The following is a 10,068-nucleotide window of genomic DNA, read 5'->3' as shown; positions in this document are numbered from 1 at the left end:
TTTAAACAATGGGGTAGGAGAGAAAGAACATTTTTTTGTCAATTGGAAGGTTTGTTTTTAAAGAGAACTCACCAGGGTGGGCATCTTGCCACTTGACTTGTTTGGAGAGTGTTGAGTCTCCTCCGGGCCACTGCGGGGCAGTAAGAAGATTTTCCTCTCGGCCCTTTCCCGAGCTGCCTCTCTTTCCCACGTAGCACCGCCTCAGTCGCCGGCTGTACATACTGCGCCTGCGCACGAGCTCAGGCCCTTTTTTCCCCCTAGCGCTGCGAGGCCTGCAGGTCTGTGCCGAGGGCGCGGGTCTCGTTCGGCAGGATGGTGAGTACCTGCTGGACGCTGGCACCCGGACAGCTTGGGGGTTCCCAGTGCTTGCTCCCATGCCTTCCCGGAGCCCGGTCCGAGCGGCCTGAGCGGCGGATGGACTCCGATTGAGGAGCGGCCGCGGCCGGCAGCCCTGCCTGCTCCCAGCGTGGCCTAATGGCGGCCGCCGGGAGGCTGCGCGCGGGTCTGCCTGGGAGGGCTCGGGGCGCCGCGAGGGTCCCGGGCTCTAGCTGGGTAGTCCGCCGGGGACGGGAGCGAGCGTCTGGAGTCCGGGCTTGGGCCTGTCAGGGAGGGACGGGGGCGCGGGGGGCCACGCGCGGGGTCCCGGGGTGGGGGGCGAGCTCAGGCCTGGCGGGCCGGGGGCTGGGGCTGGAGTGAGGACTGGGGGGTGGGTATAGCACTGGTTCCCGGCCGGCCTTTGGGGCTCCCCGAGCTGCTTCTCGGCCAGTCCGGGGGCGCAGGGGTCCTTCCCGGTCTTGGGCTCCTCTCCAAAGCGCTGTGTCCGGTCCCAGGCCGCAGCTCGGGCCCGAACAGGCGCCTCTGGGGGCCTCGATTCTGGGGAGCCTGCGCTGCGAGGGCGTCGAGGCCCGGGCCGCGGTTGCAGGGTCTCCATGTGCTCGGTGCGGCCCCGCTTCCGGCTCGCGCTGCTCCGCCCCGGGCCCCGGGGGTCGGGCTTGGTTCTGTGCTCCTGGTGCAAGGAGTGCACCGAGGCCGCGCCGGGACTCCCGGCCGGGAGCGAGGCTTCCTGGGCTAATGAATGGAAGATGCGGGGCACGGAAAAGACGGGCGTAGGAGACCGAGCCGGCCGGGTCCTAGAAAGTGGACTGGCCCCTGGTGTGTTTGGTGACAGCTCGCAAATAAGTGTCTCTGGCTTCTAGCCGACTCTCCTGAGACTTCAACTGTTAATCTTTATCACAATTGAAGTTTTTTCTTTATCACCAAGGGGTTTGTCAAAGTTGTCAAGAATAAGGCCTACTTCAAGAGGTACCAAGTGAAATTCCGGAGAAGGCGAGGTATAGTAATTTAACACGAGTAATAGCAACAGAGTTTGCATTTTATCCCTAATGGACGCACTCTTAATCCAGATCTCTTTTTTCAGAGGGAAAGACGGATTATTATGCACGGAAACGTTTAGTAATCCAAGATAAAAACAAGTATAACACACCAAAATACAGGATGATAGTCCGAGTGACCAACAGAGATATCATCTGCCAGGCAAGTTGTCCTTCCCAGCAAGAAGTGGAACTTGGTGGGGATCAAAATATTGAGATAACTTTGCTGCGAAGTACTTCTGAGATTTGACTCCTGAGGGGTGGGATTTCCTATTAACAATGGACAAAACTTTGAGTTAATAATTTGTTGAGCAATTTTCAAGGGAATTTCTTCAGGGAATTTACAGTCTTGGTAACTAAAACCAAGACAGAAGGAAAAGACACCCTCTAGAAAGTTCTAAGCTCTGATGTCTCTCTCAAAGGGATCTCTCTTGAAAGACAGTCTATCTACCAACCTGCTGCTTTCCTCTTTGCAGGCTGCTTTCTACTTACCCCTTTTGACTTCATCCTTAGGAATATTTTACTTGTCCAATCTCAATTTTTTTTCCCTTGTCTTCATCCTCTGTAGCATTTGTTACTGTTGACCACTTCCTTTTCTCCTAGGTATTCTCTGCATTCTCCCTCAATTTTAGCATGTAGAAACTGGGGCCTGGAGAGGCTGAATAACCAATAATTAGTAGGAATAACTAGGACTAATCTTGTAAAAGTTGCTACGTTACTCCCTCTTTAACTTGACAACTCCTGGGTGTAGTATGGTAGAGAAACATGTAATTGTTTTAATATTTATTTGGTAATCATTCCCTTTCATGAAAACAAATCCTTTTCCCCTCATATATCTGTTTTCTGAATGTTTCTCATTTTCAACATCCCTAGGTTAGTTTATGGCAAACAAATAAGTTTGTAAATTGTGATTGAAAATAAGTAGCAAGATATCACTGGAACTGGTTTCTAATTCCTTCTCTATCATCTTAAGCTAAAAACCTAAAGAATTTAGGGATCATGTTTTTCTACCTCACTTTACACTTAAAGCAATTGAGGCCTACTTGTAAAATAGGGATTATAAGACTTGCATGTTGTAAGGATAAGAGAGATACTGGACTTAATATGGGTTCCAGAAAATAAATGAAACATTGCCCCTTTTCCCAAAGGCCGGAAATTATTGGGGCAGAAAGTTATATTATCAGAAGTTGTCGCTGTATTGATTGATTTTGGTAAATTTTTTCTTTGTTGCAGGACGTTTAATTGGAGAAGATGTAATAGCTAATGTTTATTTAGTGATTTATGGTTGGAAAACATTGATATAAATATCTCATTTTATTCGTACTTGGTATAAAAACCAAATACATCAATGAAACATTTAAGAAAAAAATGGTGTGTGTTACAAAGTAACTATATAGTATTATATTGTCATAAATTGTTACAAATATTTGTAATCATTAGTGTTATTTTCTTATTGACCGGGTCCCGACCGCTGGTTTATTACTAGCTTTTAGGATTGGAATCTTTTTTTAAAAATTCACTAGATAATAGACTTTTATTTTGGAGCTAATACCTGCTGTGTAAGTTTCAGTAACTTTGTTTTCAGGCATTTGGCGTTTAAACCTGAAATAGGCAAAGCTACTAATACCCCATAGTTGCCTAGAAAAATTAATGGATCTTTTTTTAAAAGAACACTTGTGTTAAACAAGAGATGTTACTTAGTAATAGTGACTTGCTCATCTGTTTGTTTAGCCTTTTTATATTATAAAAGTCTAATATAATTCATGTTAAATATATTACTTAGCTAGTGTGTGAATTGTGGGTACTAAAATGGTGACAATTTTGTGGTTCCGTTGGGACACTAATATCTGACTTTTTTTTTTAAAGATTGCTTATGCCCGTATAGAAGGGGATATGATTGTCTGTGCAGCTTATGCCCATGAGTTGCCAAAGTATGGTGTGAAGGTTGGCCTGACAAATTATGCCGCCGCTTACTGCACAGGCCTGCTGCTGGCCCGCAGGGTAGGTTATGGTTACTTCATTGATGTTTCAGGTGAACTTAGCTTTTCCCCTCCCTCGGGTGCTTACAGTTTCGTTTCATAGCTGCTTGGTTGAGAGTATATTATAATATGCATGATGTTTATATCTTAAGATTTGGTTTGGTTCTTTAAAATTTCAGTCTCACTGAGGGCTTTGAGGATTTCCTGCTAATTATAGAACTTGAGAAGTGGCGATGAAAACATCACAGGTTGAGACTTTGGTTGGACTCTGTAAGATAAGGGGATAATTGAGCCCAAACGTGGATGTGTCTTAAACGTTTTTTTGGCCAGTTGGGGGTGGAGGTGGGTCATTGTCCCTAGATGGCAGCATTTTTAATTCCAGAGAAATGGAAATGAAGGACAATTAGGTAGCATGATCATATAGCATAGCCCTTTGTTTGGCTTAGGTATAATAGTGTTAATGGGTTTTTGTTTTGAGTACCTGTATGTATTTTGTTCAGAAAATAGCATTCAGAAGTGGTGTAGGTACATAAGGGTATGTTTGAGGCTAGTAGAAAGATTAGGTCCTGTAAAAAGACTATTTGAAAGCGAGAGGAAAGCTTAAATCTTGGAATCTCTGAACCTGATGTCAGAAGAAATATTTTTAAAGAATTTCTTGAGCATCTTTTCCTAATTTCTATATTAAAATGTATGTTTAGGGTTTTTTTTTCATTGTTGTTTTATAGCTTCTTAACAGATTTGGCATGGACAAGATCTATGAAGGTCAGGTGGAAGTGACTGGAGATGAATACAATGTGGAAAGCATTGATGGTCAGCCCGGTGCTTTTACATGCTACTTGGACGCAGGACTTGCCAGAACTACCACGGGAAACAAAGTCTTTGGGGCCCTTAAGGGAGCTGTGGATGGTGGTCTGTCTATTCCTCACAGGTAAATGAGATGGGTGTGGATAGTGTTTTCCTTGGGAGGTTTGGGAGGTAGAGGTACTTACCCACTACCTAGTATTCACCCTCCACCCCCAGGAATGGAAATAACTAAAGATACTCAGGCTATGGAGGGAATGGAGTAGATGTTGAAGGTTCCAACTACAGGCTCTTTATTTTGACATTCATGATTCACTTTGGTTTGGAAATCAAGGATATGTTAGGGCAGGAAATTTGGGAAATTTGTGTTTGGTGCTTTCTATTTGGTGAGTTACGCATAACTTTACTGATAAAGCAATAATTATTTTCAACAAGCTTATAGTATCATGACATTGCAAGGTTATAATAAGATTGCAATGGAGGATTTTAAGATGAATTTGCATTGTGATTTGTTTAATTTTAGGCAGCTTTTGAACAATATTTATTTTACTACTTTCCCTTATTTTTGCATTGAATTTTGTACTGTGTCTCCATCTTGGAGTCTGGGGCTTAGCTGCTTGATGATGATATCCCACTGACTGAGTTGCTGCTGATGCAGTTGTTTCAAGACGGGACTGATGGCAGACTCTGTGTAGTGTTTGGACACGTGCTGAATTCTGTGGAAAATACTAACTTTTAAAATTTTGTCTTAGTACCAAACGCTTCCCTGGGTATGATTCAGAAAGCAAGGAATTCAACGCTGAAGTGCATCGTAAACACATCATGGGCCAAAATGTTGCCGATTACATGCGTTATCTCATGGAAGAAGATGAAGATGCTTATAAAAAGCAGTTCTCACAGTACATAAAGAACAACATCACCCCTGACATGGTAAGAAGTTTGCCTTAACAGGCCCTATTGGGCCATGGATTCTTCTGAAGGCATTTGTTTAAGGGAGTCCACAGCTGTGAAGAAACAGCCTGAGGAAGGAACTGCTAAGTCGTCTTGTAAATCTTAAGTGTTGGTTGGGACTTTCTGTGTGAGCGGGACACTTGATGACAAAGGAAAGTGGAAGCAGATAGACCTATTCTCTACAAGTAGTTACAATGTATGTGGATTAAATGGTCTCTTCCCCCTAGCCCAGCCCCCAAATTACTTGGTAAAAAATAGCTGGCTTCTGTTATGAACTGGCTTTTCAACAAAGTTGAAAGAGCTCTTGGTGCAGATTTGCAAACTCGATCACTGGCTCTGCATGATGTTGCAGAAGCAAGGGGAACCAGGTTTGCTAAAGTAATTATGGTGATAGAAGCGTTTTTGCCTCAGAATTCACATTTTTTAGGCACCTCGTTCTATCTCAAGACAAGACAACTGGATGTGATTGGGCATTTAGGAAAACTTCACCGGGACACGAGTCCCCTGGGGCACAACTGCTGCTGCCACTTCATGTGGAGATCCTGGCATGCACAATGAAGGTGGTGGTACTAGACTCCTCTTCATGGATGAGGAAACTGTTGAGATGCTTGGCAAGAGGTCTTTACTAGGATCTGCTGTGACTTCCTTTGGTCATGGGAATATTTAGGTACAGTTCCCTGGGCAGGGGGACAGGTCCAAAACTTCCAGAGAGGACATGGTGGGGGAGCTAGAGCGGCTGCTGCCACCAGAGGCCTCAGCCTCCACAATCCATAGAAGAGGAGCCAGCCATAGTTACTAGATGCCTCGGGGTGCCAACCTCGGGTAGTGGTTAAAGCCGAATACATGAAGTTAGGTAAGGAAGGATGAGTTTTTGAATAGTAACAGGTAGACGTTTTTTCATACAGAGGCAAAACTTGAGATTGAAAGAAGGCTTGGCTTGTTGATGTATACATTTTCAGCTTAGGGGAGGCTTGTTTTTCTTGTTAGTGTGTGTGCTGGTCCTGATCATTCCCAGGATAGAAAAGGAGGGAAAAAAACACTTCATCTGATAAATCATTGTAGTGCCTCACATCCTGGTGCCTGCCAGGCTAGATGGTTTATGATTTAGGAGGCAGGATAAGTCACTGCCTGCTCTTTTTGTTTCAGTGAAATAAAATATTTTTACTACTAACATGTAAAAAAAGCTTATACCAGACCTTAGATAGCTTCAGTCTTGAATGCTTTTGTGAACCGTGTAGTAGAGGGAGGCTGTTTTCCAGTTCTAGCAACTTTTTCCCAGTTAGTTGCAAGGGCCATGTGACTTTACAGAAGTATTGTTGAAGTCCACTAGTCTCTGAAGATTGGTGGTCCTTGTTGGACCTTACTTATAAGTGATTGTGAGTGTGGTGGTCACCTCAGGGGTTTCTCTGAATGAATGGCAGGTTTTAGACATGTTGCAGAACCTGCCAAGTCTGTTGTAAACATAGACTTTCTGGTCCTGCCCGGGGCCCATGTAGTGCTGTGCACAGGAAAGATCGATGTTGGTACCAGTGCCTAAGCTGCGTTACTTTACAAAAGGAAGCCCTTGGTCTTTTTAAAAGAAACTATGTGACCCTAAAGTTTTACTCATGAACATTTTAATGACTGGGCAGAGTGGAGTTGTGGGAGAACCCAGACTTAAATCAGGAAGCTGGCTTTGAAAATTACTGCTGTAGGACCTTAGGGGTGGGGCTGCCTGTGACTCCCGAGCCTCTGGCTCCTCATCCAAAAATCCGGGGTGATAATTTCACTGTCTGCCTCACTAGTTTGTTGTCCTTGTGAGTTATATGCATATCAAGCTAGAAACTATGAATATTAAAATGCTTTAGGTTTAAACATAACCCTTTAATGAAAAGGTCCAGCGCACCTCCCTTTCACCCTTTTAGGTAATTGGTAGGTGCACATACAAAGTATCCGATGATGGTATGACAAGAATGAATGTAGTTCCTCTAGATTGTGATACTCTTTGACACTTAGTGTTCAAGTCTGGGCAGTGTTAAGTAGCCTGGGCATTAAAAGCTATTCATGTGGTAAGATAGTTGTGGAGTTAGGATAGAATTGTTTAATTACCATGAAATCTAGCAGGAATCCAGTTTATTGGTTCTCCTCCCATGCTTGGAAAGTCTGGCCTCCTGCTGTACCTGGATTACTCCAAGCTTCCTGCCTGTAGGAAGCCTTCTTGGACCTCTTGGACCTGGTTGTAGTTTATCCATCCCTATATCCACAGTTTAGAATTAGAATGTTAACGTTTTTGAGGGGAGGGAATATTTCTGTTCTGTCTTTACATCTTCAGTGCGTAGCCTGGTTCCTGACTCATAGGGGGTGTTTAATAGACCCTTCCTTGATTGATCTTTATCTAGAACATAGCTGAAGCAATTGACCAAGAACCAAACTTGTTAACCTGGAAATATTTTGACTTATGAATTCTATGACATTGGGAAGGGTCCTTGAGTTTTTCACTGCTCTTGAGAAATCCTTGTAGAAACTGTATTCAATAGACTATCCTAAAATAAAGTCTCTTTGAAAGAAGAAAATTGAGACGTTGAAAGGAAAAGCTATTTTTCTGAGGCTCTAAAGACAAAACAAATATCCCCTCACCAGGAGCATTCAAACCTATATGTATCCGTAATACAAACCAAATTTAAATTGAAAACAAAAACCAAATATGATGCAAACTGGCACCAATTATAAATTGCATTCTTGTTTTGTGTGAGTGTAAGGATTAAGCAGATAACAGTGACCATAGAGTAGATGTCATCAGTATCTCCTTTAAACATTAGAAAAGGCGGCTGCGGTGGTGGTCGGTGGCTTTGGGGAGGGGCAGTGGTAACCCTCATGCCCTTTAGTGATACATAAGGCTTGGCTGGGGCATCTGAAGGGGAACCAAAAACTGTTTGGCTGTCTTTATTTCAGATGGAAGAAATGTACAAGAAAGCTCATGCTGGTATACGGGAGAATCCAGTATATGAAAAGAAACCCAAGAGGGAAGTTAAAAAGAAAAGGTAAGTGGCCTTGCTGTCTCAGCTTTCTCCTTTTGTACAAATGCAGTGGATTTGAAAATGCTGTACCTCACAAAAAATAGCTGGCTTCTGTTATGAATTGGCTTTTCAACAGAGTTGAAAGCCAAGCTCTTGGTGCAGATTTGCAAACTCGATCACTGGCTCTGCATGATGTTGCAGAAGCAAGGGGAACCAGGTTTGCTAAAGTAATTATGGTGATAGAAGCGTTTTTGCCTCAGAATTCACATTTTTTTAGGCACCTCGTTCTATCCCAAGACAAGACAACTGGGTGTTACTTTATCTTGAACATTACTGTGATTGGGCATTTAGGATTATTTGATGTTTGTCACCTTATGGTTCAGTTCAGTAGTTAAAAACTTCCCATTTGGAAGACACACACACATAATGTACATCTGTGATATAGTCACCTCCAAAGTGACTTGGGTTAGGTGAGAAGAGAGGGAGTGTCAGGAATGACTTTGTAGTGTAGATGACACCTGAGCTAGACCTTGAGGGAAAGGGTAGGGTGGCAGGGGGTGGAATTATGGGAGTTGGGTTTGGCTGAAATACCTGTGTGTGTGTGTGTGTGTGTGTGTGTGTGTGAAGGGGAGGAATATGGACTGGAAGACCTTTGTCTATGTACCTTTTTTGTACATTGGAGCCCAAAGGACCGGCAGCAGGGGGAAGGGTTGGAAGTGGGACAGTCAACAAGCCCACAGTGAGGGCTTGCACTGAGGGACAGGGCAGGTGGGAGTGAAAGGGAGAGTGAAGATTTGAGACTGCCTGGGATGAAAGAAAGGACTTGGCAAATGATTGGATATGGTGGGGAGGGAGGAAGCAGAGTATGAGCTGATGGATTCCCGAGAGGAGCAAGTTTAGGACAAAAATGACTTTAGTGTCAGAATTTGTTTAAATTGCAGACATGAGGGTGTTTGGACAGAGGTGACCAGCACAGGTGCTTGGGACATGATTCAGGGCTACAAACAGGGATTTGGTGTGACACTGATGCTATGGGTTAGGATGAGGGAAGAAGCTATGTGTAGGAAGAGGAGAATGACAATGTGAGAATTTTTTTTGGAACCTAGCAGAGAACCTGTAGTGTCAGGGAATCCAGGGGGTGAGAGCCGAGAAATGATGCATTTGGGGATAAGGAGGAAATCGAGATGGGACTTCGTAGTTTCAATCAGATTGCAAGGGGCTAAGAGGGGGCCTAGTAAGGAAGTGGAGGCAGTGAACTCAGTCCTTCTTACAGGTTTGGTCATGAGGTCAGGGGAAAGTGGGAGGAGGGAGAGGCTGGAAATGAAAGTGGAAAATGCTTGAAAGAGCAAGACTCCAAAAGAACCCTAACAGCCTGAGAGGCAGTCAGGGTCACTTGCTGCAGAGGGAGGGGTGTGGTGTATTTTGGAAGAGAAGGTCCTGAGGTGAATGATAGAAAGTGATACAGAAAGGAATAAAAGAAATGCCAAGTGAGGGCCCACATGTGCTCAGGAGAGATTTGTAGTGGACCCACGTGTAGATCTTAGAGTAGAGAAAGGCACATGGTACTGGCCGAGAAGTAAGTGGGGTTGGAGTGATGGGCACTGGTGGGAAAAGCAGCTGTTTTGGGACTGACCGGTAGTGTGGCCTATTTCATGGAACAAACTGCAGTTTCCCCTCTGTTTTCAGTAGCTTAGAAGGCCTTTGGTAACACTTTCTGGTTTACATTTGTGAGTTCTGATCCTTTGCCTTTTTTGCTTCATAGATGGAACCGCCCCAAGATGTCCCTTGCCCAGAAGAAAGACCGGGTTGCTCAGAAGAAGGCGAGTTTCCTCAGAGCCCAGGAGCGGGCAGCCGATAGTTAGAACATCAAAATCTGTAATTTTCTATGAAGATTTTCAGATTAAGACAATAAACTTATTGAACATCACCTGTGTCTGTTCTTAATGGAGCTTTACAAAGTACTAGCCAGGA

The 10,068-nt window shown here is 44.2% G+C and overlaps 1 protein-coding gene and 2 non-coding genes across 3 annotated transcripts; all 3 read left to right on the top strand.

Annotated features, from left to right (window-relative positions):
• Nucleotides 1–217: 217 nt before the first annotated feature.
• Nucleotides 218–10,024, top strand: RPL5 (ribosomal protein L5). The gene is made up of 8 exons (XM_036757086.1): nucleotides 218–315; nucleotides 1,262–1,331; nucleotides 1,418–1,533; nucleotides 3,237–3,371; nucleotides 4,075–4,277; nucleotides 4,903–5,080; nucleotides 8,033–8,121; nucleotides 9,860–10,024. Exons 1-8 carry the CDS (start codon nucleotides 313–315, stop codon nucleotides 9,957–9,959), a joined length of 894 nt encoding a protein of 297 aa, XP_036612981.1. The 5' UTR covers nucleotides 218–312; the 3' UTR covers nucleotides 9,960–10,024.
• On the top strand, nucleotides 5,417–5,554 carry LOC118849303. Its single transcript, XR_005010349.1, has one exon. It is a non-coding gene; the product is annotated as a small nucleolar RNA SNORA66 (small nucleolar RNA).
• LOC118849301 lies at nucleotides 8,262–8,400 on the top strand. The gene has a single exon (XR_005010347.1). It is a non-coding gene; the product is annotated as a small nucleolar RNA SNORA66 (small nucleolar RNA).
• Nucleotides 10,025–10,068: the final 44 nt, after the last annotated feature.

Source organism: Trichosurus vulpecula, chromosome 4 (assembly GCF_011100635.1).
Source record: "Trichosurus vulpecula isolate mTriVul1 chromosome 4, mTriVul1.pri, whole genome shotgun sequence".
NCBI lineage: Eukaryota > Metazoa > Chordata > Mammalia > Diprotodontia > Phalangeridae > Trichosurus > Trichosurus vulpecula.
The sequence above is the reverse complement of the archived record's forward strand: the minus strand, read 5'-3'. Positions and strand labels throughout refer to the sequence as shown.